The sequence below is a fragment of the Embiotoca jacksoni genome, unplaced genomic scaffold (assembly GCF_022577435.1).
Source record: "Embiotoca jacksoni isolate LCO1_2020_lvr unplaced genomic scaffold, fEmbJac1.0.p SCAF_1, whole genome shotgun sequence".
In the NCBI taxonomy this organism is placed as follows: Eukaryota; Metazoa; Chordata; class Actinopteri; family Embiotocidae; genus Embiotoca; species Embiotoca jacksoni.
The window spans coordinates 17516401-17543680 of record NW_027185229.1 but is presented as its reverse complement, the minus strand read 5'-3'; the positions used below and the strand labels follow the sequence as shown (position 1 = coordinate 17543680).

General features: G+C 40.4%; 1 protein-coding gene across 1 annotated transcript; it reads right to left on the bottom strand.

Annotated features, from left to right (window-relative positions):
- LOC138196714 (uncharacterized) lies at positions 1 to 25972 on the bottom strand (the record flags this gene model as incomplete). The annotated part of the gene is given in 5 exon segments (XM_069147047.1): positions 1 to 319; positions 352 to 449; positions 451 to 801; positions 997 to 1196; positions 25732 to 25972. Coding segments are annotated over 5 exon segments (1209 nt in total), but the record flags the coding sequence as incomplete, so codon positions are not given.
- Between the last annotated feature and the right edge of the window lie 1308 nt (positions 25973 to 27280).

The window sequence follows — 27280 nt, the reverse complement described above, 5'->3', positions numbered from 1 at the left end:
AAGTCTGAAGAGGTGTGTTTTTAGTTTGCAGCGGAAGATGTATAGACTTTCTGCTGTCCTGATGTCGGTGGGGAGCTCATTCCACCATTTAGGAGCCAGGACAGCAAACAGCCATGATTTTGTTGAGTGTTTAGCTCGCAGTGAGGGACCAACAAGCCGATTGGTAGATGCAGAGCGGAGGGAGCGGGCTGGGATGTAAGGTTTGACCATGTCCTGGATGTAGACTGGACCCGATCTGTTCGCAGCGCGGTACGCAAGTACCAATGTTTTGAAATGGATGTGGGCAGCTACTGGTAACCAGTGAAGGGAGCGGAGGAGGAGGAGGAGGAGGAAGAGGAGGAGGAGTAGTGTGGAGAGAATTTAACGAGGTCAAAGACCAGTCGAGCTGCGGCATTCTGGATGAGCTGCAGAGGACGAATGGCGCTAACAGGTAGACCTGCCAGGAGACTAGTTACAATAGTCTGGGCGTGAGATGACCAGAGCCTGGACCAGAACCTGCGTCACCTTCTGAGTGAGAAGGGGACATATTCTGCTGATGTTGTGCAGCATGTATCTACAAGAACGTGTTGTTGCAGTGATGTTGGCAGTAAGGGAGAGTTGACTGTCGAGTGTCACACCGAGGTCCTTAGCAGTCAGGGTCGGGGCTAACACGGAGTTGTCAAAGGTAATAGTCAGGTCGTGGGTGGGATAGTCTTTCCCTGGAAGGAAGAGCAGTTCAGCCTCGTCAAGGTTAATTTTCAGGTGGTGTGCGAACATCCACTGAGAGATGTCAGTCAGACAGGCAGAGATTCGTGCGGCTACCTGTGTTTCAGATTGGGGACAAGAGAGGATTGGTTGGGTGTCATCAGCATAGCTATGGTAGGAAAAGCCATGCGAGTGAATGACAGAGCCGAGAGAGTTGGTGTACAGAGAGAAGAGGAGGGGACCCAGGACGGAGCCTTGAGGGACACCAGTAGTGAGAGGACAAGGTCCAGACACAGATCCTCTCTAAGTTACCCGGTAGGTGCGGTCGTTGAGGTAGGATGAGAACAGGGAGAGAGCAGAGCCTGAGACACCGAGGTCCTGAAGGGAGGAAAGAAGGATCTGGTGGTTCACTGTGTCAAATGCAGCAGAAAGGTCTAGAAGGATCAGGACAGAGGAGAGAAAGGCTGCTCTAGCAGTGTGAAGTTGCTCAGAGACAGCAAGGAAGGCCGTCTCTGTTGAGTTACCAACGGAGGTTAACAAGGTAAGAACTTGATTGGGAGACAGGGGGGTGAAAGAAGAAAGCGAAGGGGATGAAGATGAAGTTGATGGAAATGTAGTTACAGAAGATGGATTAGAAAATGAGAAGCATATGTCATCTATCTTTTTTGTAAAATAGTTGACAAAGTGGCTTGGTAGAAGGGTGGAGGGAGGAGGGAGGAGGGCGATGGGGGGAGGAGGGTCAAGAAGGTTGGAAAAGATGAAGAAGACCTTTTTGGGGTTAGAAAATGAGGATAGAATTCTGGTTCGGAAGAAAAAGCTTTTGGCTGCAGAAATTGAGGCAGAGAAAGAGGAGAGAAGAGATTGATAAGTGAGCAGGTCGTCAGGGTGTTTAGATTTCCTTTCTGCTGCCCGCATAGTGGCTCTCTTGGCACGCACCGAGTCAGACAACCACGGAGCTTGCGGACCTGTCTGACGTAAGAGGACAGAGAGAATCAAGAGAGGAAGACAGAGTAGAAAGGAGAGTGTCTGTGGCAGAGTTAGGATGCATGAGTGAGAAAGAGTCAGTTGATGGGAGGGCTGATAAAACAGAGGAGGCCAGAGAGGAGGGAGAGAGGGAGCGAATGTTGTGACGGACCAGTACAGAATCTGTTGATGTGAGAGGGTTGTCAGTTTGAGAGAGTTTGAGAGAGTAAGAGATAAAGAAGTGGTCGGAGACATTAATATTCTTGTCAAATATTCCACATCAAAAATACAGATTGCTGGAGACTTTCCTCCCAACAAGAGAACAACAGTCTTCTCAGCAACTTCCACAATGGCATTTAAAACGGTAGTAATTCTGATATGTGAAAAGGAAAAAGTCAAATGGCATTATAGATCAGTTAAGTCGATGGAGGGAATGTTTGGACAAATAAAACTTCATAGTTTGATATAGGAGACAGCTGTTTCCTTTTTAAAACCAACTGTCAGTTTTCTCTCATAATTACTCCCAGACCTTAACCAAGTCTTTTTCTTGTTTAAACCTAACCAAACCCTGACCCTGGCTTTGTCATTTCTTTCAACATTAATTACAGTTTTCAATGGCACCGATAAATAATGTCATCCTGCTGATTGGAGCATCTAGTCAGGAAATGTTTCTCGGGGCCATGGGCAGCACTTTGTTGTTTAATCTTGAAGATGTTTTGGATTAAAAGCACAGTAAAATGACAGCAAGCTTTCATAATGAGCCATATTTGTGAATACATTTTGCATGGATTGAATTGTTCTAAAGTTGCCCATGGCTTAACACAAGAGAAACAAGAGAAGTGTGAAACAGAACTGAGTCAACAAGAGCACAAGCATGGTCTTTTGGGAAAGTAAGATATCCAAGCACACACCTCTAACCCATGATATTTCCGTGCTATCTTTATACTAGTTAACAGTCAGGTGAGGATTTGTGTGAGGGGCTGGCAACGATTTGATTCTGAAAATGTATTTAAATGCTCTCAAGTCGTTGATAGTCATGAAAAATATTGAAATGTTTTACTGGGAGAAAAAAAAAAAGGGGGGTGTCGTGAAATACTAACGAGAGATCAAACAGTTAACAGGAACACATAACTATAAATGTATCTCTGCTTTTATTGAAGCTTGAAACTCCCTAAATTTAAAACCAACCTTAAGATTCGTCATTCAACCCTGTGTCCACATGCTGAAGTCTCCGTGGTCAAGACACTGAACCTCAAGTTGCTCCCAATAGCAGGCGAGCACCTTGTCTAGCAGTGCTGCCTGTGTGTATGTGAATGGATGAAAGAGAGGAAATAACTGGAAAGTGCTTTGTGCTAAAAGGAATTATATGTGCTGATCTACTGTGTGCTTCAAATTCACAGATTTTCTTTTCTCAAACTCTGTCGAACAATCGCTGCAACCCCTCTAAACCAAGGTGTGATTTGTTGAATCCTCCTTTGCACAAAAAAGATCCCACATAGTAACACAGCACTTCATTCATTATCTTACTATACAGGGATAAGCTGGAGCTGGGATGCTTTAAGATAGAAATCACTGTGGAGGACTGAATGTGCCATAAATTTCACCTTGGCGGAAGACAAATGACATGCAATATTTGAAAAATAAAAAATATTATACATTTGATTAACCAACCATTGAAACAGCTTCTTAAGTGTGGAGTCATTTCTGTAAGACATTCATGAGTAATCCCCTGTCAGCCAGCATGGCACCTTTGGCCACAGACAGCGGCCCTTTTTTCATCATTAACCTTTACCTCACTTTCAAATTACTGTATAATAGAGAAGGTAATCTTTTGCACTGCTTAGAGGAGACCTTATGCACTGCATTTAGTTCATCGGTTTCTACAGTCCTCTTAAGATAAAAAAGTAATTTCTAATACACACAAAGATAAGACCCCATGGAAACGCTTTCATTTTCTGCTATATGGCATTTTGAACTTAAGACAGAATCTTTACTTCACTATCTGTGAGTCTAGAGACTATTAGAGAGTGCTTTCCCCTGCATGATGTCAATGGCCCTGTTCTTTTTGCCAAAGAAGCATATTGTGTTGGCCATTTCCAAGCTTTAGCTCTGCATCTGGGTAGGTACTAAATTGTGACTGCGAGAATTCAATAACTTGTGTCCTGAATAGATGTGCTCCATAATAAAAAATTATTAATTCACTGTTGTTTAATATTAGTAAGGAAGTGAGGGGGAGACTCCTTCCTGCAGCTCTTCAGGTTTAAGACCGTGTGGTTGACAATTCTCCTTCCCCTGCAGCCATAACGGTATTCTCAGATCTGCCTCAAAGTGACTCATCAGCCCGCAGGCCCTCTGACGCTCCTCTTCCCAAAGCAGGTCTGCCTGTGCTAACGTCTGTTCTGGGGATGGAGATTTCTCCTGAGCCCTAGAGCATCACAGTTATTTTACTTCAAGGATGTTTTCTTCAAGGGAAGGGAAGGGCATTGGTTTGCTTGCTGTAGACACACAATACACCTTATGCTCATACACCATTTTAAGTGATCCCATGGGCTATTCTAGAGTTTGCCCAACACATAAAAACACAGTGCAGTCAGGTGCTGAGCTTAAAATATCAGATTGTCTGCAAATTTCTCATGGAAATTGGTACTTGTTCCTGGGATCTTTTTTTGTGTGTTATGTTCATTGTAGTATGGAAGTGTATATCGAACACCTGACCACATTCAATTTCAGTTTTGCTCAGGTTTTTTCTTCAGTTCATTTCGTTTGGGTGTACCCAATGAAAAACTAACTAAAGAAATGAAATGTGTGGCTTTGGAGTCGTATAACACTCCAATGAGGTCAACTGCAAGGGTGAAGGAAGGGGATTGGTCGATCACCATCAAAGTATAAGGTCAAAGGAGTTTAATCGCTGACTTGGCATCTTCTTGTCCGAGGAGAAAATGCAAGTTCCAAGGCATCTTGTCTGTCATGTTGAAGTCTGAAAAAGAAGCACCTTTCCTCCTGCAACAACACTATAGTCACACATTTCAATTGTGAATCAACATGTCAAAGCACTCAACATGCAATAAAATACTGCCATTAAAATTTACAAGATAGAGTTCGTTTTTTTGGTGCATCATATTTTCAAACATCAATCATGACATCATGATTTTTAAATCATGCATTAACAAAGCATATATTATCACTGCTGTCATTTACCATGTGTTTCATTAGACAAAGAAAATGTCTCGTATTTTTTATTATCATGTAGCATTTAGCTGCAAACAGTCATTATAATCTGTTGATTGTTTGTTTTGGTGACATCTCCACTTTTTGGTATGTTACTGCTAACATGCACGTTATTTGAAACCTGCTGGTATGGTGGTACAGCCGAAGGCCAAGATGTTCTCTAAATCCGACCACATGTCATTGGTCCATGATGCTGTGCATTTGACACATTTCTTTATTCAATGCAGTAGCCTAGTTCATGGAAAAATTTTAACATTTCACGAACCCCAAGGATCTATTTCTTTTCTTTCCATCACATTCCATTGAGATCTGTCAATAATTGAAGTCATCCTCCTCTCAAAATATGTTTTTCTTCTTGCTCCTATAGTTGAATATTTAAGCTTCACTGTATAGAATGATGTAGCCTCTGTGCAGACCTTGAAACTAGAAGGATATTTTCACAAACATCTACTGAAAGTGACGAGTTTTTATGTGCACACTGAGATTCACAATTTCAAGGGTGCGCCTACAAGCATGATTTGTGATGTCACAAATAATTTAGAAAGCATATCTTGGTCCAATATTCAACATGCAAAAGTGTGATGTGGAAACTTTACACTTAGAAAGGCCTTTTGTTTGTCAATAGAGATGTAGAAAAGTAGTTATCTGTTTAATGATATTAACAAGACAATTATATTTTTTTGTGAAAACAACATATTGAATATAAACTGGTGGGGCAATCTTCCAGAGCCCCATAGTCCACTCTTCTGTGACCTGAACATCTGCAACTGTGGCCGTTATGTGTCTGGTTTGTATTTCCAAAACTATAAGAATAAGGAGAGCACTACTGATACCCGTAAACATGGATTGTGATGTGGAGTCATCGTATTTCTAGACTAGCCTATACCATTTACTGGATTTCAAGATGTATGGCATATAATAGGCCTAATGTAAAATCTGGCAATGTGGATAAACGTGAAAATGAATTGTGAATCTGTGATTTGGATCCCCTCCAAAATGTAATGTGTTCTTCTTTGGCCCATGCTGCACCTTTCCGCAAGTTTCATGAAAATCTGGCAGGTAGTTTTTTCGTAATCATGCTGACAAGAAAACAAACAAACATATTTCACCAAAAACATAACCTTCTTCATAGCAGTCATTATTAAAGTAGAGCATTGTTTTATATAATGGTAATGCATGTGGAGGGTATGTTTAAAATACGTTTTTGAGATTCACATCAAAGTCACAGACAGATAAACAAACTTCCTCCGTTGAGGTCAGAATAAAGGGTATAATCATCATTGAGGCCTTTAATTTGTTTTAATTATAACACAGTGGACAGACAAGCAAGGAGCAAAACAATGCAAAGAAAAACATTAAAATCAATGATGTTGCAAGGTGAATTATGCATTATTGATCTAGTGTGATAACTTCTACTCATGAAAAATAATAGTTAATAGCGGACTTATTTTTGGAAAAGCAGGACACTCTTTGCAACGGGATATTATAGTGACAGTAATGGATGACAGGACCCTTAAAAAGTACTCCTCATGAATTCATTTACCAGTTTTTCTGCATAGCTGAGACTATTCTTTTCAACTTTAAAACCAAAAAAGTAAAGAGCAATTTACAAGACTGTTGGCAGTGATTTATCTGCAATTGGCGTTTATGGGAAATTGCGTTTAATACAGACTAGACTCTCTTGGATTGGCTCTTTTCCACTGTGTGTGCCATTTGTGTTGGATTGGTAGATGAGATGTGTCTCAGCTTAAAACCACTGAAGAGACCTTGATAGCACTCTTCATATGTTCAGCTACATGAGTTCAAGCGTTATGCACACACTTGAGTGATGAAAGACCTCATCGCTGCCGAATGCAGTCAGTGCCCCATTACAAACAAATAAAAAATGGTAGTGCTCTCAGTACAGATGGTCGTATAGGGCTTGGGCCATAGCATGGAAAAAATAGTTTTACATACATTTTATGTTATGCCATATTATATATCTAGGGGGCAAAATGTTCATCTTGAATATATGCAATCTTCAGGCTGTGAGGCAAATATATGTTTTACAGCTGTACTGTATATCAACTAAAGGGAGTTCACTTTTGAACAATCTCATTACAATGCGCTCTATTTTCTTCTTGATGCAACTTTTATAACTGATTTCACAGAGACTATAGAACCTGTAAGAAAACTGTGCCAATGTCTGTTTGTTTGAATAATGAACATGACCTGATAAGATTGAAAAAGATGCTATTCTCACTTTAATTTATGAAGCTTCACCCTGGGGGTGAGAGAATATAGTATTTCTCATATGATTTACTGAAAAACACTCTTATTTTACACTAACAAGGAATAATTGTGACATGTGTGTGTGTGTGTGTTTCTTAAAAAGCTAAAACAACAGACTTCTATAAACTAGTGTGCTGGGGTGCAATAAAATGTAAATGCTGTTTACTTAGCTGTTAATTTATCAACTTAAAGCTGTGCAATCCACTCATTTGAGTCACTAATCACTCTCCGGTCACACATGATGCCTTAAACAACACCCTACTGCCACATAACTCCACTAAACGACATGCTGGGGAGACATTCAGCCAGTGACCATCTCGCTACGGTGCTGCAGAACAGGAAGAACTAAAATTACTGCCTTGTGATTGTTTGCCTCTGCCAACCAGAGAAGTTGCAGCTTACATCTATGTCTGTCCAAACTCATATAATTTTGTCATTAAGGTAGACAATGTTTCATTATGGATATTGCGGTAAAGACGCTACAAATTCAAAACCGTTGATGCATCACATACATCTAGCCAAGATTAGTGTCACCAATTCAGTATCCAACCAGATGGGAAATATGGTCTCAATCTCACCTTCTGCTTCTGAGTTATGACATTGAATAATGGCCAGACAAGTGTTTTGCAGGATATTATGATGTCACAGCAAAGTTGTCCTTTGACCTTGGATATAAAATGTCTTCACTACCACTTTTCATCCATTCTTATGTGACATTTGTGTAAAATGTTACCCTTACCACCATACAAGTTGTTTGTTCCTTTATTGCTTCCCTGCTGGTTAGTAGTTACCTTCAAATAAGACCCTCAGGAGTGTTTTCCAGCATTTGTACCCTTGGTTAGGTTTGGTCACAAGAACTATTTGGTGAAGGTTGAGGGAAGATAATGGTTTGGGTTAAATAATAACTTGAAACATCCTATGCAGGAGGTACTGCCTCTCCAAAGTTATGCAACCTTTGTCATCATTGCAACTGTAAACATCATTTTAAAAACCTGTCTTGATTTGTGGTTGGAAATGGGACGCAAACATCAGTCTCCTCAAGCCCACTGTTGTATCAAACCATCCTTACAAGGAAAATCGTTGATTTTATTGACGTCATCTGAACTGCCTTACTTCTCCAGGACACCAAATTGGCATTATTTATAAAGACGGCTTAACTTTAAAATAAAGCTGTGACAAAGTAAGTGTTTGGTCCCCAATATAGACTGTATATAGAGCTGGATGTAGCTTCAGGGTCTGAAAAATGAGGCCGATGCAGAAGTACCACTGATGGATCTTCAAAATCCTCCAGCTCTATAGACTCCCATTCAACTTCTCATGAAAAACAGTCAATAAAGTCTTTCCACATGTTATTTTTGTGTCATTGGCTAAATTCTCTCATTCTTATTAACTTTCTGTCCGTCCATCTGGAAATAATCACCTCATTAATTAGAAATGAAGCCTCAAAAAACAATGTTTTTGGGGATGTCTCTGTTTGATTGACAGGCCTGTGGTGCAGTCAGGTTTATGCTATAGGTGGGCGGGGCGTAGAGACCTCAGGTTTCCAATCAGATCGAGTCAGATCCACCGCTCCTTCGCAGCTCATCCAACCATGGTCACTTCTGTCTACTAACCTCCGAACCAGCAAGATGGCAACAGCCAAAATCTAAACTCGAGGCTTCATAACAGCAGTTCACAAACCAATGGGTGACATCACTGTTGGTGGCCGCTTGGTCCCTACCAACTCCTGAGGGAAAAACATATCTGACTCCTTAGATGTGAAATGTTTTGCTATGTTCAGCAGCTAATCACTTATGTGTCTGACTTGGTACTCGTTGGCATCGTTGGTTAGATAGGTTAGGTCGGTCAGATTTAGGTACTGGGAGTGAGATGGTTAGGATTTGGATAAACGTCAGGGTCAGGGTAACAGACTCTGAGTCTGGGCAGGTCTTAAAGTCATATGTGTGGAAAAAAATTATGAAGAAGTTGAGAGCCAGTCGAGACTATCTAGTTAGCCAGCAAAGCTAGCAAAACACAAGTATGGCAAAAGCCCCAAAATCTATAACTTATCATTTTCATGAAATTGAAGGGTCAGTTTGCAGCACAGCAGTCAATTGTTGCCGGGCCCAACACCCAGGGTGAGACTGCCATGGTAGCATCTTATCGCGTCAGTGACATTATTTGCTAAACAAAAGACATTTTTTTAAGGATGGCAAAGTTAGTAAAAAAAAAAACATTTGTCAAGGCTGCGGGTAAAGTCCTCAGTGACTTTACAAAGAAAATGGATATTGTGGCTGCTATTAAGCATGTGCAAGAATCCTTGAACACCATCATATTATGAAGCGAAAGAATGGAAGAGGATGTCGAGGAGCAACTGAAAGACACTGCAGCATATGAGTGTTTATCTTTCCAGTTCATTGAGTTAGATGCAATGGTGAATGTGTCACAGTTCTGTGTTTTCATCAGGATGGTTTTTAGAGGACACATTATAGGCAAAGACATTTTCCACGCTTACATAGAATCTGTTTACAAGAGTCAGTCGCCCCTCTTTAAACTCATCTCCATCACAAATGGTGATGCTCCAGCAATGGTAGGCCGCACTGGTGGGTTAGCTCTAACTGTGCATCCCTTGATTATCATTGTATGATACACCAGCAAGCATTGTGTGGGAGGATTTTAAACTTAAGAAGTGATGGATTTAACAATGAAGACCTTGTGCTCTTTTCTGTTTAGGGTTTTCCATGATCACTTGGAGGAGACTAGCTCAGAACGCAACTGCTGCTATACACAGATGTCAGATAGTTAAGCAGAGGTACACTTTCAGCAAGATTCACTGAGATATCTGAAATCAAAGATTTCTTGAAGTTTTTATGCTGGGTATGCGCAGAGGACTACCAGTGGCTTTTGGATTCAGTGCTCTGAAAAGCTTTCATTGATCTGCTCAATGAGTTTAATTTAAACATGCAGGGTAAAGATGAATATGTAATCAACATCATCAGTTTAGTGAACACCTTTAAAAGCAAGCCACAACTGCTGTGAAGTAATCTGCAACACTGTGGCCAGTGTATCCTTCCTCATATCCAGGTAGAGATTCAACATCAGGTCAAAGAGTTTGTGAAGCAACACCTTTTGAGAAGAACTATCAGAGCATCTTGGCAGAATTTGAGAAAGAGTTTACTGACTTTACATCCGTCGAATCTGTTGCTAACTAACCGTGTTTTCCATTTGGTGCAAGTATTAATGTGGATTGCTTTGCCTCCAAAGTAGTATGACTGTTCCACCTGGATAGCTCTGCTGCTGAGAATGGGCTGCAAAATGACACTGAGATCAAATCCAGGGAAACTCCAGTAATGAATGGAGACTTCTGTACCTCTACCTACTGTAGGAACAAAAGCATCCTCACCTCAGAAGATACGCTTAGAATTCGACAGCACTTTTGGGATCAGTGTATTTACGCAAGTCTGATTTTGTTTCTCCTGAAAATCATCATGTCAAAGTGCAGATTCACAATGAAGGATAACCACCTTGTGGCCTGCCTAAGGCTTGAAACCAGCTTCTACTGCCCTGATTACGAGCTGTCTCCTCTTAGCTGTCTCCTCTCAGTGCTCATGGGCCAACTACAGATGAGATATAGCTGTTCCCATATCTGGATTACTTCTCTGTTTGTTGTGTGTATATTAAAAATCTAGGCTATCATCAGTAAGCAGACTGGCAACTTTAAATGTAGACCTTTGTTCAAAAAAGGTTAGGGAACCACTGGTCTTTATTGCACTTAGTGGATAAAGGCAAACATGCCAATAAATTATCTTTAAAAAACTAGAGTGGATAGCATTAACCTAAACTGTAATGGCCAGACAGCTAAACAATGAGATGAAACTCCCTATAAAGATCTGCGAACTTGAGGAGAGCTGCATTTTCAAGCCCTAATTCATCAAGGTCCTTTGGTATTTTTCCCATTGTCTACCCTTTCCTTTTACACATCACTTTTATAAAAAGAAAAATTGATTACGACTGCTTTTAAGTAACATCAAGAGTGAATGGCCGTTGTTAGCTGTACTAGCAACAGTTGGCCAAACAACATTGTGACAATATTACTTATATTACTTACCTAACTTCCTCCGAAGGATATTTTGTATTTTGTCAGTGAAATTTTGAAATGGGACAGTATAACTAAACAGACCAAGCCAAGTGGCCATAGAAAACTGAACTTTGTTGAGAAAGCTGTACGTCAGAACACTCCAGACACAATGACACTACATTATTCACATTAGCTGAGTCTCTCTTTTTATTCTCATCTCGACGATGTGTTTCAGCTCTGTCTGAAAATCATTTTTTAAAGTTTTCTCAATATGTAGTGCTATCACTGTAACTGAATCAAGTACATAAGTCAAACATTGATGCATGATTAGCCTCTCTGGTAGATTAGGATTGAAGTTTTCTTTTGCATGATCGTCCTCAACATGTATTTGTTGATTACTGATTAATTTACCAATACACAAAGACCTTCACCTTCCACACTATGAGCAGCTTAAGGTAATAGTAAACCTGTATGGTTCCTCTTCAATGGTCACATCTCAACAACCCAAACCAATGATAGTTTGTATTTATATATGCATCTGCTCTTAGGTCCAGGGTATATTGTTTTTCAGCAGTAGAGGGCACAATGGCACTTTCAGAGTTGCCCACAGATTGACTCCTTTAATTAAATTAAAGTAATTAGAACTGCCTTTTGACAGGAACCTCCGAACCTGCAACATATACATGATGTTGTTGTCAGGTAAAAGGTTATAAATATTGCTGCCACGTTGTTGAAGCTTTAATAAAACATATTTCTGTACATTATGCCTCTATTTAAGGTTGTATTCAATTTATGATTCTGAAGACTAAAGTCATGTCCTTGATATTCAAATCAAATTATATAAAAACAGATTATTCTATTTTAAGACTGCTGTGATGCAAGTCCTTGAAATATACTGCTGTTAATTCATTGAAGGCCTTCAATGAAAGTGTTTAGGTTTTTTTCTATCTTTCTTTAAAAAATATTCAGAGACATTCAGAAATAAAACCTTTTTCTTGGAATGAGGTTACGACTTGTCATCTGACTAATGACTAATCTGCACTTTTATAAATGTCAGAAACCTGGCAATAAAATGTCAGAGTTTTGAGTAAAATATTCTTGTGTTCTTATCTTCTCTGTCCAAGTGCTATACAGCCTGGAATATGGAGCAAATAAAAATGTTATATTGAGTTTTCTTCATGACTAAAAGATATCAGCACATGACATAGCTACACCAGTCCTACCTAGATTTAGTATAATAATGTTCGCAGATATTTGTTTGTGAAACATAATAACTTTGATGATTTGCCCTCCAAGTATCTGAAACAAAACAACTTAATTTTATAGGTAAAACAATAAATGTGTTGATATTTAAAAATCACAAAATGAATACTCTTTTTACATTTTAGGGTCACATCATTTTATTCAAAGCACTCAAACTAAATCCCCTTTTCTAGTGAAGTATTTAAACAGCAGCTTGTGAATTTCAATCAAAGATAGAAAGAATCAATCCATCACAGACGGGTTGGTCTTTTTCTCCCTTTCTCTTCATTTTGCCGTGAGAACCTTCTGCATGTTCCCTGCAGACCATGCCTGTCTAAATGTAAACCCTCTGACTTGATTAAATGTGTCGGGTCGTAGTTGGCCTTCACATCGCTGCAGTGTTGCTAGCTGCCTGGGGGCTTCCAGTGGGTGTAGTATCATGACAGCCTCTGGATTTGATCTCTGATCTTTGTTTTTTACAGACATGAGCCCAACATTAACAGTTATACCTTATGATTAAAGCTACCTAATACTGTGAATACCTAATTCAACAGACGCTGTTTGTTATTCAGAGTGTAGATGGGTGTTCCTATTAGAGATTCAGGGTGGGTTTTTGAACACTTGCTGACTTTGTCTGACGGCAGTTTGTTGCAAGGCAGCTAGTGTGCAGTGACTTTTTCGAGTTGTTTGGTGAAACTAGCTGCCTGATGCAGCCAAATATAACGCTTTGACAGTGGTGAGATAAAACAGTAATGTTGCAACAATAGAGCTGAAACTGACTGCAAAGTGGGTGATAATTATCTGTGGATTTATTATACAAGCACCCCTTTCATATACTCTACAAGTGACTATTAACATAAAATTGCCTTTATATTGATGAAATGGGTCCAGAGCTGCTATTTGGTGCTAATGCAGGATGTAGTATGCTCTGACGAGGTAGATTTTACGGTTGAGGTGTTGTATAGGCATGTTCAGACAAACTTTCATCCGAGACATTTCAAACCTTAATAATGTCACAGTTGCCATGCACAGTACTTGTGGAAGGTTAGAATTTTTTAAGCTGACACTTGATATAAACAAGGGTTGTCACAGAACATAATCCAGGCTTTTGCGGAATCATCCCATTCTGACGTTCTTGTCTGGTGATAGGGCTGAGAAAAATAAACACTGCACACAGGAAGGCAGGAAGTCTAATAAATGATGGGGTAACAAAGAGCCAGTGGCTCATTTTGCACCCTAGGGGGCTCCTCCCTGCCTAATCCAACCATTGATTATTCCAAAACACATTTTATTTGTAAAACAGAAAGTAAAGCAAGAATGAAATGTTGGCAATAATTTCTCATTGTAACGCAATTAAAGCAAGTACAGAAGGTCCAAGTTCAACCTGGTTGTCAGACTGCAAACTAAGATATATTTATTACAACAGACGGGTAATTAACTGGTTTCTCTTCAAAACTAATCAAAATAATTTGCATTCTTAAGCACTGGTACAATTGTCAGACTGTTCCCCCCCCCCCCCTCTCCACAGCCATCCTTCTGTATCTACCCCTAGCCTCTAACACACCCAAGAATGAATTATGTCATTTATTAATTTAAAACAAACTGATTACAAACTGATAACTTTCAGACTAGAAATGTGATCTAATTCGGCGAATGGATGCAACAACCATTGAAATTTTGTCCTTAATTCTTGCGAAGTGGGAGTAGCATTATGGATTGATTTTACTCCATAAATGTCCACGTGTGGAAACTTAAACAAAGCTTCAAAACGAGTGTAATTCTAAAATCTAGCTACTTCAGGAAGAGCAGTGGAGACTTTTGATCTACTGAAAGCACACGCTCATGGCACTCAGCCTCCACGGACGGATTTTATTATGGAGATGCTAAATTAGTGCATATTTTTGTCCTCTTTTGCCTGTTATAAAATTAGTGCATTTGGTGATTGAGCCACAAATTCTGATTCCTAATGTTTATTTCCATGGGTTGCTCTGTCGCCGCTTTGTTGAAATGTTTTTTTTTAATACCAAAACGATTGTATATATATATATATATATTTTTAGCTTGTGTTCAACGCAGTGTTCCTGACGTCATCACGTTTCTTGGTCGGAGACACGCGCGGGCGCGTGCGCGTGAACATGATGCGCGGCAAACAGGTTCAGATGCAACGGGCGAAAGAAGCACCTGTACGAGTCAAGGTAAGCAATAAACTTCTGTCATTCATTTGGCTAACTAATGTGTGATTTTACTCAAAGTTCGGTTATCTTAGGTTGCAAAAAGTAAACAAGACCGGCTATGAAACCGGTCGCCCACTTATTTGAGAGCAGGTGCTGATTAACGGCTGACTGTTTGAACTGGTGACTTCCGTCAAAATGGTCGCTCGGTGACGGGTACCGTTGTTACGCGAACAGGACAATTGGGTGTAAAGTTACAAAATCAATTTTAACACAGCCAGGTAGTATTTAATTCCCTGAATTTATTGAACGCCGGTAGTAAGCTCCATCCGATGGCTCCACCGTGCTTCTCTTACCGCAACCATATCTAGATTCTGTATTTCGTCATATCATGTTTTCGAGCAAACTACAGCGGTGAGCGCCCCCTCGTGGACCAAATAAGGCAATATCAAACTCCGACATAAAAAGACATCACATGCATTGTAAGCCATAAACATTACACTAGGTGTCCTCCTAAAAGCCTTATATTTTACTTTTATATATATATATATATATATGTATATATGTGTATATATATATATGTATATGTGTATATATATGTATATATATGTATATATATGTGTATATATGTATATATATATGTATATATATATGCATATATATGTATATATATGTATATATATATATGTGTGTATATATATATATGTGTATATATATATATGTATTTAGATACATACTCATTCTTGTTTAATAGCTACACCAACCATTTAAGTAAGTTGTTTGTCACTAATATCTAAAACAAAGCAATAACTTAACATTTGATGTCCAGAATTAAAATGAAGAAGCTAACTGTGTTTTTTTTTAAATAAAATGCCTGTGACAAAGGAGGAAAGAGAGTTGGCAGACAATTAGAGGCCATTTTAACATAGGATTAGATTCCTATGTAAACCTCCCCCGAAACAACCCAGTTATTTTTCAAAACCTATTTTTTTTATTTATTTTTTTATCCTTTTGTAACATCTGGGCAGGCAATTTTAATACTTATGAACACTTAACGTCTGTCAAAATTGTGACCTTTTCCCTCAAATGCATGGCACTCTAAAGGTGTGCACACAAATGAGTACAGCTCTCATGCTCTGCACATTCTTCAGTCTTTGCCACCTTTGTCTTAAAAACATCCAGGCACAATTCTGATCTCTCTTTGATGCTCATTCGTTTAGTATTTTGTCGGTGGAAGGAAACACCGTTGATTCATTAGTCCAGGTGTTGGTGACACGAGTGTGCGATCTCAGATTCGGAGGCTGAAATGTCCATAAACCTGTCTTCGTTGCTTGCTGCTTGTGTACTAGCTGAGTCTGGCACGGTTGTTTGAAATTTGACGTCTGGAGGTTTGTTAACATAGCCGGGCTTGCATATATATCCTTCGAGGTGAATCGGGGATGCAACTAAAGACTATTTAGTCTCAATTTGGACAAAGAAATGCGTCCTCCTCCCGCTACAGACGCATTATGTGAAATAGTTACGCAATAAATAGGAGGATTCACGTTTGAAATGACTAAAACACAGCAGACTGTATTCACTTTGTCTGTAGGCAAGCAGCGCAAAGTAGGAAATGACAACAAGGGACACGAACGAAAAAGAAGCCGTTTAACAACGTTTAGCTGCGATAGAAGAACAGAAATCGAGCAAACGCGACCTGATCAGGAAGCGAGACAAAACGCTCCGCGTCGGACACGCCGCCGGTGGCGGACACGTCTTCAGGGGAAAATGTGGGTCACAATTCTTTTCATTTTTGATTACCCTCTCGATTGTTTTCTGGTTTAATCAATTAGACGTTTGGTCTTGGTGAAAATGTAGACCAGTGTTTCCCGCAGCCCAAGGCGCAGCCTTCGATGTCTTCTTTTGATCCAACCAACAGTCCAAAACAAAACCGCTTTTAGTTTATTATCATGGAGGACTGTTATTTCTTCACATTTCAGAAAACATTCACATTTAAGAATTTGTAATCAGAATTTCAAGCATTTTTTTTTACATCAAAAAATGTCTACAAATTATTAAGTCATTGTCAAAATAGTCTGCGATTCATTTTTTTTTTTGTTAATCAACTAATCGTTTGCTGCTCTAAGATAAGAATCCTGTCTTGTGTTTAACAGTAAATGTCACAGAGCGGGTGTTGTGTGTGTGTGCGTGCGTGTATGTGCGCGTGTGTCAGGGGTGTTGCAGCATAAATTTGCCGTCTGGCACATTAACAGGAAACTCTACATTTCAGAGCCACCTCACAAAAAAAAAAAAAAAAATCAACCAACCCTGTAGGAACAGTAAAAGAAAATCTATGGCAACGTCCTTGTCGTTGATATGTTCCAAAATCACAGCAGGTATCTCGGTGAGAACAAATTCACATCCACATTTTCCACAACCAGTAACTCTCCATTGGCTTTGCCCTTTTCACAAATAGATGCATGTCACGTTCACAGCCAAGCAAAGATGTTGACGCCCGTGTACAATTTCTCAGTTGGCCCGGCAATAACTCTCCCAAGGATTGGCCGTCTTTTCACTGAAGCGCCAGAGCATTGTTTGGGATTATTAAATGCGTTCATTTCTCCAGATAAAACAAAAGGCTGATTAGTGTATATTCATATCGGTGGCCACTGTCCCCAGGTGGAATCAGTCGATGGGAACTGTCACAGGCTGATTTAATTTCCATAGGCTCGTTTGCAGGGACTCTGGGAAAAGCCGGCACCCGGCTCTCTTCCTTCATTACACTCCCAATGCACATTCTCTTCATTTTCTACAGACAATCCATCTGCTGTTCTAAACCCTGTTTTGTCAAGAGTTGTTAGCTGCTCGCCCCCGGGGACGAACACCGCAGGCTATTATTAATCTTGTTTGTTTCGTGTTTCTCTGTCTCTGTGCAATAGCGGCGTTGAATGCCCGGTGGACTTTCTCTTCCACAGACATAATCAATGATGTAAGTAAGTGCAGATTATCATTGAGACTTGTGAAGGAGGGCCGCCTCTGAGGTCTACAAGTGTCACCTTGTGAATGATTAGATATTTGTACAGAAGCTGTTTGACTCTTGTAGCTTTACGCTTATGCTGAATTAGATTAAAAAAAAAAAAAAAAAAATACAAGGGCAAAAAAAAAACAAAAAAAAAAAGGGAGAGACATCTGAAGAGAAAATTTGGCAATAGCCCTTTGGACTTTTGTGCTGTGTATCAAGAGGATTTAATTTGTTGTCATGTAAAAAAACAAAAAACAAAAAAAACATTTCTGCTTTGTGGGTGTAATACTGGGGGAATACTCACGCAAATGGCAGTTGTAGCTATTAATTAAACGCCTACATTACGTGCGATTTCCGCTAAATGCTGGCCGGTTGTTCATCCTGTGAAGCCAAGAGTTGACGAAATCATGATTCCTGATAATCACGATCTTGTCAGAGAAGGACGAGGCCAGGGGAGAAGGACACTGCTGATTCTGCCTTCAGCTGCTTTTCAAGGAGGACTCCTGAGCACTCATAATCAATCATAATCAATAGATTTACACCCATGTTTCTCATGTAAGTGAGATGCGATCCGGGATCGATCGCACTTTGGTGACTCTGATGCCTTGCTGACCTCATCTTTTTTCCATCACATTAGCATCGAATAAATGAGCTGTATCCCCTCGTGCTGCCTTTCAGTCGCGCGCACACACACACACACACACACACACACACACACACACACACACACACACACACACACCAAACCAATCGAACTGCAAAGAAAAATGATAAGATTACACCGTGGATCTTTTTTTCTTACCTTCAATCCTTCCAGTCCTCGAGCTCATAAATCTGCAGTCACGTTCAGTTTTTGCTGCGCTGAATAACAAGAACAATGATCATAATTTAGTTTACGAATTAAGTTTGAATGCAGATAAATCACCGTACTCTTTACTGAAGCCAGTTGGAGTAATGATATGCCCCAATTTGGAATTCAGAGGCGGTCGCAGATTGAAATTTCCTGATTTAATTTTTTGAGCTGCACCTAATTCATCACCGAAAGTGGACTAAATGTTTGAACCACCTATTGGTATAATGCAGCACAGTTCAACCTCACTTTGAACTCCTGCTTCCAAAGTGACCATGATGTTTAATTAACACCTCTCCTTTCAACAAAGATTGATGATTAAGGCCCATAACCTTCATAAAAAGTCGGATTTATTGCAGGGCTGTTGTATTAGATTGTATTAGTTTCAGCTCAGTGTACCTTATAAACTGGAAACGTAAGTCTATTTATTTACCGCCGTGAAATGAAACAGACGGATTCTGACCCCCGTAAAGACAAATCCTCTGCAAACTCAGCATTGTTTGCTGATGCTTACACGCATGTGTTGATGTCTTGGCTCTGTTGAGTTGGTGCTTTGCTGCTGCTGCTGCTGCTCTTGTGGATGAAACATGTTGTGCCTTACAGATGTTAATGATTCCCACACATTGTATCCTACGACTTTCATCCCGAACTTCATATTTCCAGTGACACCGCCAGGTGTATTTTTGAAGTTACGTCATCACCACACATCGTAGAAACGAATTGCGTCCCCTGCGGCCGAGGGTGTCTCTCTCTCTCTCTCGCTAATTAGCTGATATTAGCACGGTAAGTTGCCCCAACTGCGGTGTCCGGCTGCGGTCAGCCGTTTGCCAAAAGTACTCGATTGCTAATTTGCTCCCGTGACTGCCGCTGCTAAAAAAAAAAAATGCGCGGGCGAGGCGGTGAGCTTTAGCCGAGCCGATAACGACGACACTCGCTACGCGTCTGCGACATGAAGCGCGATGAAAGCCCAAAGTTAAGCTGTCGGCGGACAAACCGGGAACCCGAACCGCTCGGAATGAGAACGAAAGGCCGCCGTTTTTTGTTTTTTTTAGCGCACCCTTCCTGCATCTGCTGAAAGTAGCAAGGATCCTACCGTGAAGGCAGCGGCAAGACGGGCGTCGATCCATCTTCGCTGTCAGAGAAGAAACATGCCTGTTCTTTACTAAACTCATATCGGTAACGTTAGTTAATCGAACAGAAAATGTATGCCGGAGTTATCAGTAAAATGCTAAATGACAAAGTATGTTTTTTTTGTTGTTGTTGTTGTTTTTTTGTTTTTAGCAAATATAGGGTATCCGGTCTTACTGTACAACAGGGACGGACATTTCAAGCAAGAATATTATTTGATAACTGCTCCGAACCGATCAACTGTTATTGATGTTAAACTCCGAGAAGCATAACCGCTCCGGTCTGCGGCTACAGACCTCTGCTGGTGGACGCTGTGGCGCTGGCGGGCAAGATGGATGACGCAGTCAAAAACAACCCCCTAGTCTGGGCCACTGTGCCACCACCGTGCCCCCTCCCCCTCTTTCCTCCCCCGCCCCCCCCCCCCCCCCTTCCCCGGAGACCACTTGAATTACAATATGCTGGAAGGTTTTTATAGAAGTTTTTCCTAATGAGGCGAAAAAAAGCTGCTTACCCCAACTTTAACCTTAAGTGCTTTGGATCCCTTAAAGTGATCACAGATGGGAGTCTGGATGCGAACCTCAGTCTCTTGATTGAAGAGTTACACATTCGGTACGAACAACATCCACCCTAACAACCGCCATGGCAACTCGAGTGGAGTTTGTGAATGTGGAGCTTTATTCATTAAAAAAAACAAAACAAAACAAACAAAAAAACGTTCCCTCCGAACGTAATCCAGCCAGGAAAAACATTGCACTTTAACAGAATTGGAAAAACAACCAAGCAGAGAGTGGTAAATGTAAAGTTTAATAAGGGGTTATTATTACCGTCCAATCTTTGCCGTGCTGAGTTTGGTGCAGGCTTCAATCCTTGAAGCAAAACGAATCCATAAAGTTGAGCACAGCTTGTATTTAAGCAGTTCCAGTTTCACTAATCCTTATCGGACTTTTGAATTGTTTGAAAGTCAGATTCTTTGACTGAACACTCTTACGACAGTTTCATTTCTTTGCAGTAATAACTAGTCACTTGTGAATCCCTGCAGAGTTTTGAGAATACCTCATTAAAACAGGTTCGCTCGTGACACTGGTGCGATTCTTCATCCAACGCTTTGCAGCTAAATGCATGAGAAATAAATTAAAAAGGGGATTTGAACAAAAGACTGACATCTCCCAAAGCATTAAATTATAACCGTGTCCTTCAGATGAAGATGATTGAAATTTTCAATATAATGTGATTTTTTTTTTTTTTTTTTGGCGTCTACATTGAATCGTGTTGAATGATAAAGCAGTTTATAACAATACGTAGACATTTTTTTTTATATTACACCGGTTTTAACCCGTCATTGGAATCCTGCGCATACGCCTATCAGAGCCTTTTCACAGTAAAAAAAATACAAGTGTAATTGTCTCGGGGTTATTTTCCCTCCAAGTTAATTTTGGAATGACCTGCACGAAGCCACAGACTGAACGTTTTTCACGTCGTTCCAAATGAAAAAGTACCTTTTTTAAGTTTTCATAATTTTACTATTGCGTCTAATCAATACTGTGTTTTCGTTCATGCATTTGAATTGATCTCAACCGTAATTGGTTGTAGATTCTTGCATCAAAGACCTCGCTTGGGGTTCTGTAATGGAAATGTTTTGGTTGGTTTTTTTTTCAAAATTTCGTCCCGTAGCGTCGCCGTTCGGAGGTGTCTCTGCACACAGCATGTGATGAACCATTTTTTGTGGACCACGTAGCTGTGTATATACCCTGAGGCCAGGTTTTAATGAGCATTTACCAAACAAAGAAAACATTGCATATCAAATAGGTAGATCCTGTCCCTCAAGTAATGAATCAATTGTTTGGAAGTATTTTACAGTTAATGATCAAAATCAGCAGTTAGGGGGAAAAAAAAAAAAAAATAGACATTATTTTGAATATTCAAATTATTGTTCATATGTTAATCAGTATTCAGTGTTTATACAAAGTAATCACAGGTGTTTTAGTTCCACGCAGCAATCTCATGGCTGTAGGGCGTATTCCCTCGAGATGTTTGGGCTTTTTTTCTGTGGAAGCGCAGACGTATATAAACACTCTGTGGTATCTGTTCCCGACAGAAAGAGGAGCTCCAAAAAATGAGCTCCATGTTCTGTGCCAAGAAAATGTTGAAACATGTAATCTACATATCAAACATTTTAAAATACTGTGATCGTTAGCGGGACAATCGATCTCTCAAAAACACGTTGAGTGAAATTTTCATGAATCTGTCCGTCACAGCGCACAAGTTTCTCCCATCAAGTCGTGTTTACTTTCATACCAGTTACGGTTCTCGAAGGCTGCGCAGCTGTGGGTGTCCCGAAAACAATGGGACGCATCGACGAAGAATAGGCGCATAATGAGCCGTCATTTGATTATCTCGTCAAATAACAGTTATTAGCTGCTTTGTGACGCGTCTTCCGCCTACAATACGACCAGAGAAAGTTCTTAACCAAGTGGAGGAATTTTATACAGGAAAAACAAAAAATGCATTTAAAAGTCTAAACTTGTCAATCCACATATGTGAAACTTGGGAAAAAAAATGTTTTATTGTGGTCTCGTTTCTTAATCATTGAGACGGTAACCCATCTGTGCCAAAAAGATTATAAAGAGGAAAAGCAAGTTTGTAATTCTGAATTCTTAACGCTACCCTGTAAATCGGTGTTATTATGAAATGCTTTATTATGGCTTTTATTTTCACCCGGCTGTGGTTTTGCTGTAGAGTACCACTCATCCTCCTCTTCATGGATTTGTGTTGCTTAATTTGTTGTGGAGCAAGACATCAAGACTGAAGGGCCAACAGGGCATCCAGTAGCCAATTACCCAAGACGGTGTCAGCGTTGGTGGGCGAAATCCAATGTGAAAAGCTGTGGTAAGTTATTCCTTCTGTGGGAACTGTTTACTCTGTAGTTTGTGCAAGTTGTCGAGCCAGTGGGTCAGCTTGTCGATTCCCAAACAAAGTCTTGCTGGAGATTAAGGAGATATTACACTTGTTGGCTTTGTCTGGCAGGCGCTCTTTTACAGCAATGCTCTGGAGTTCAGGGCTCACGGGGTCAACAGATTTTAATGCCTTCAGCTGCTCCTCCGATCAAATGCAGACAAAAGCATGTGTTGCGGATCAGTGTTAACTTATTTCAAAGAAAAAAATGTTGAAATTTGGAGAAATAAACATGTTTACTTTTTTTGGTTAAAAGTTACATGAAGAGATTGTTACCTACCATTCGTGCCGGAACCAGAAGCAATCTTGCCAACTCTTTCAAGAAAGCATGTCTCTTTTGCAAACATTCGCCAAAAGTCATGTATTTGCAGTTGCAATTGGTGTCTTGATATATCATTATAACCTCTGCCACGAAAGGGTATGTTTTCAGTTTGTTTGTTTTTTATTTATTTTTTTAGTCGGTAAGGTTACAGATAAACTAACAGCCCGATTTTATGATATTTTGTGATGAGTTGTCGCATCGGCCAAGGGAGAATCCATCAAATTTGGGAGAGGATCCAAATTATGGAGTACATCCACCAATTATTTTGGTCTTTTTTAAAAAAATTTTTTTTATTAATATTGCGTTACAGAGCCTTTGCTCAACTCAACTCAACACATGCTGGATCCCGCGTTTCACATCTTACGTGGCAGTAAACACGCTGCGTCACTTCCTTCTGCCATTAGGCGGCGCTCTGCTGCCGTCCGCCGGTTTGTGCTCGCTCATAAACGTGATCTCACCGTCGCTGAATCTCCGTGTGCAGCGGCTGATTGTTTAACTGGAACGCAAGCCTGCTCTACTCAAGCGACCTTTTGCGGTAAAAGTGTCTCGAAAACAAGCCCGCCGGCACAGCGGTTAGCAACTCTCCCGCTCTCTCTCTTTCTGCTCTCTCCTTCACTCTCCCGCTCACCGTGTCAGAGGTTGAGTTTATCCTCTGCGTCCTTTATTCATATTTGTCATAAAACGTAGTGTTTTTCACATTACTTGGAGGCGAGGCTTACTGAATTTTGAATCGTGGCTCTGCACCGTGGAAAAACAGGCCGTTGGCCGTGGTAGCTCATCAGGCTCCGGTAGCCGGTGCGGGCCGACCCAACGCGGCCGGCCGGCAGGGCGACGGCGCGAAAGGAGCGCCGCCCCCCAAAAAAAGGAAGCCAGTGGCAAACGGGGGCAGATGAGTCCCGACCTCCGAGTCTGGTTCTGTGGGATTCTTCCCCGTTAAAAGGGTTTCTGTTACTCTCGCCAAACGCTGCTCGCTGAATTCTTGGCTTTCTCTCGGTGATTTTATAGGGAACTTGCTAAAGTGCCCTTTGATGTCTTGTGTTGTGATTTGGCGAGCTCTTGATCAAATTTAATTGAATTCTATGAATGTGAAAAATCCAGCAGGTGGCCGGGAAGTTGAATGTTGAGTCAACAAAGGCAATTCTAGAGATAACGTTGACTATATCCAAATCTATATTCACCGGGACCAGTAATCCTCCGGGAGACGCATGTTCTTGCTCAAACCGAACACAGCAAGCAGTCGATATGGAGCACTCTGGGACAGAGATTGTATGAGGGAGAACCGGAGGTGAGATGTAAGGCTCGAACCGGGCACAAGTGTATTTTGACATCGCTGTTACAGTTTTGGAAATTTATCTAGACGCATACAATATGGTGGTTGTGGCCGCATATTTGGATATCAAAGATGTCTATTGGCCTTGGCAGAGGTCCGCGCTTTCCGAGTGCCCTTCTAGATTTTCATATGTGCACGTGTGTGTATCTGAGGTCATTCATATTTCACTTGATGTTCTTTGCATTATTTTTTCATTTCACAGTGTTTTCATGTTTTGATAATCATTTAATCCTTTATATTTAAGCATGAAGGCCAAACATTCGCTGGTTTTAGCCTCTCAGATTTAAGGATTGTACTTTTTTTTTTTTGTCATATCTGAAAGTAAACTGAATATCTTTGTGTTTTTGGAGTCTTGGTTTTTGAGTGTGAAGAAAAACAATTTGAAAATACTTTGATTGACCCAAAGAAGAATGCCCATATGAATCGATATTGAAAACAAACTAAGTTCTTTCAGCCTTATAATCTGGTTCGATTTAGTTATCTTGTGATCTGCAGAGCATTTAATATGGATCAGATCAGCAGCCCAACACCAGCTTTTTTTTTTATTTATTTTTTTTTATATTTTTTGACCTAAAATGTATGTCAGTTGATAAGCTATCTCTGCCAGAGTCAATTTAATGAAAAAGTAAAACCTTAATCCTAACATGTACCAATGTAAACAGGCAATCCAGTTTCTTTTTTCGTCACATACCGTGCAAAAATTTAAATGTGCCTGCTGTTTAGATTACCCATTTCACTCTCCATGATTCATTATACATGCAATGAGACATGTGATTACCATTTTGAGTATCAGCCCCCCCGTCAACCATCCACCCACAACCCCACCCACACACACACGCACACGCACACACACGCACACACACACACACACATATTCAAGGTCAACTTTAAAGGACAGTTTTGTAGTTTTCATTTTTAAAACACACAGACCGTTTTACAGTATCTGTTTTTCTACAAAGATCATCTTTCCGACTCAACATCAGAGGCAGAATCACTGCTACCTGTGTGGGGTTAAAGGCCACTCTGACGGGCTTGTAGCCAGCATGGATTTCCATCTTGGTGCTGAAAATAAATGCTAATGGTTTTGCTTACAGTGATGATGCTAGAAACAGAAGCACCTCATCTCTGACATGATGCAGTGTTACTTATTTATTTATTTCACTGAGCTCGGTGTAGCCATCTGTCAACCTACCTGTCAGCATCTGTTACTGTAACTGTTTAGCAATTATTATTTTGGCAATATGTCCTGAAAACTATAGAGAAACAGTATTTTAAAGGGAGCTTTATGACATGATACGACTGGGAGATTAAAAAGAAAACGTCTGTCTGGCATTCTTTAAATGTGTCATTCCTGGACTATTTTCCTATCATCACTCCCATTGTATTATTACATCAAAGTAAACGCTCCATTTTTTTTTATTTTTTTTTTTTATTTCTCAGAGAGCAGTTGCCGCAAGAACACATCCTTTTAGGAGCTACGTAAGACTGCTTTTCTCCCGCTGTCCACTCTCTCTACCGTACGTTTTGCTTACGTGTCTTCTTTTCTCCCCTCACATATTCTCTTTCTGTGTCTGTGGACGAAATCATTTTGGTAGAAGGTGCCTGCCAGCGCAGTCGCCATTTCACCACAGTGTGTTTGTGGCCACTGTATGCAGCAGGTGAGTCAGCAGCAGCCTGCGTATCAGAGGGTAGGACTGCACCACAACGCCGAGGCTGACTGAGGGGGGCATTTGTGGTCTTCGGGAAAGTGGACAGCTGTGCTGCTTTTGGCATGCTGTCAGATATCCTGCTTGCTTGCTTGCTTGCCTGTCTGCCTGCCGCCTCTGACCCAGCCCAGTGTGGCTGGAATGCTAATGCGAGCAGCATCGAGCATTGTCATTGGAGTACGCTCCGAAATGTCATTAGCGATGAGGCCGACCCATGCTAATCGCCGAAATCTTGCAAAGGCTGCTTCTGACATTGGTGCAGGGCCTGAATGAGCTGTGATACAGCTGATGATTGTTATCGTGCTCATAGCGGAGACGCGCTGTGCCGTCACCGTGTTGCTGCACCTACGAATCCGCCGTGACAGAAAGCTCAATCTCACATCCTGCTAAGAGGATTGATAATGCAGCCAAGGGTAAAAAAAAAACAAAAACAAAAAAAACATTGGTGGCAAGTTAATATTTTCTCATTGAATGGTCATAAAGAGTATCAGGCAAAGCTGTTTATGTGATGATTTAGTGAATAAGCGATTTGTCATAGAAAATCCAGCTGATCCAGGTTGGCTTATTCACTCAAGTGTTATATAACTTCTATAAAATCCTTCCTGCATCTCACATTGAATTATGTTTGCAAATGAGCATTAGATTTTTATTCAAACCAGACACCTGTTCAACAAACCAAATAACTTCCTGATGTTATGCATGCCATCTCCATTTCTCTCACACACAGGCATACAAATGCATCATGTTTACCAATTAGCATTTCAAAACAAAAGATAATATAATAGATGCTTATCTTGTGTGTTTTCAGAATAGATTGCCATTTGGCCAAGGAACATGCAGCGCACACACTGGTGTGGAACCGTGTACAGTCTTGTGCTCAAGGACACAATGGCAAAATGTTTCCATTCTGTCATTAGGAAGCAGACCAGCTCAGTTAATATCTAATCAGCAGTACAGCAACTTCTTTCTACTCATTTAAATACACCAGCCAGGCTGTCTTATCGGTGTTAAGTATACAATCTAAATTTGTGCACTGATACAATTTTCAAAATGCTTTCAAACTGTGAGCGGTTATCATTGCTTTTGCCAACTGAAGATGTTCTTTATTTCGACGCATTTCATTTGTTACAATTTGAAGATATTTCACAGAAAAACAACAAATAATATGAAACCATTAGAACCACGCTGGGTATACGCCACTGTTTTTATGTCTATATTGTACTTAGCTTTATCCAGATCCACATATGAATGCTGTATCCTGTGAGGATGATCCATTTCTCACATTGTCTGTAAATGATTGTCCTTCTCATTCATCAGCAGAAACATTCGTTGTTTTTTTTGTTTTGTTTTTTAAAGGGGGCAGCACAGCACAACT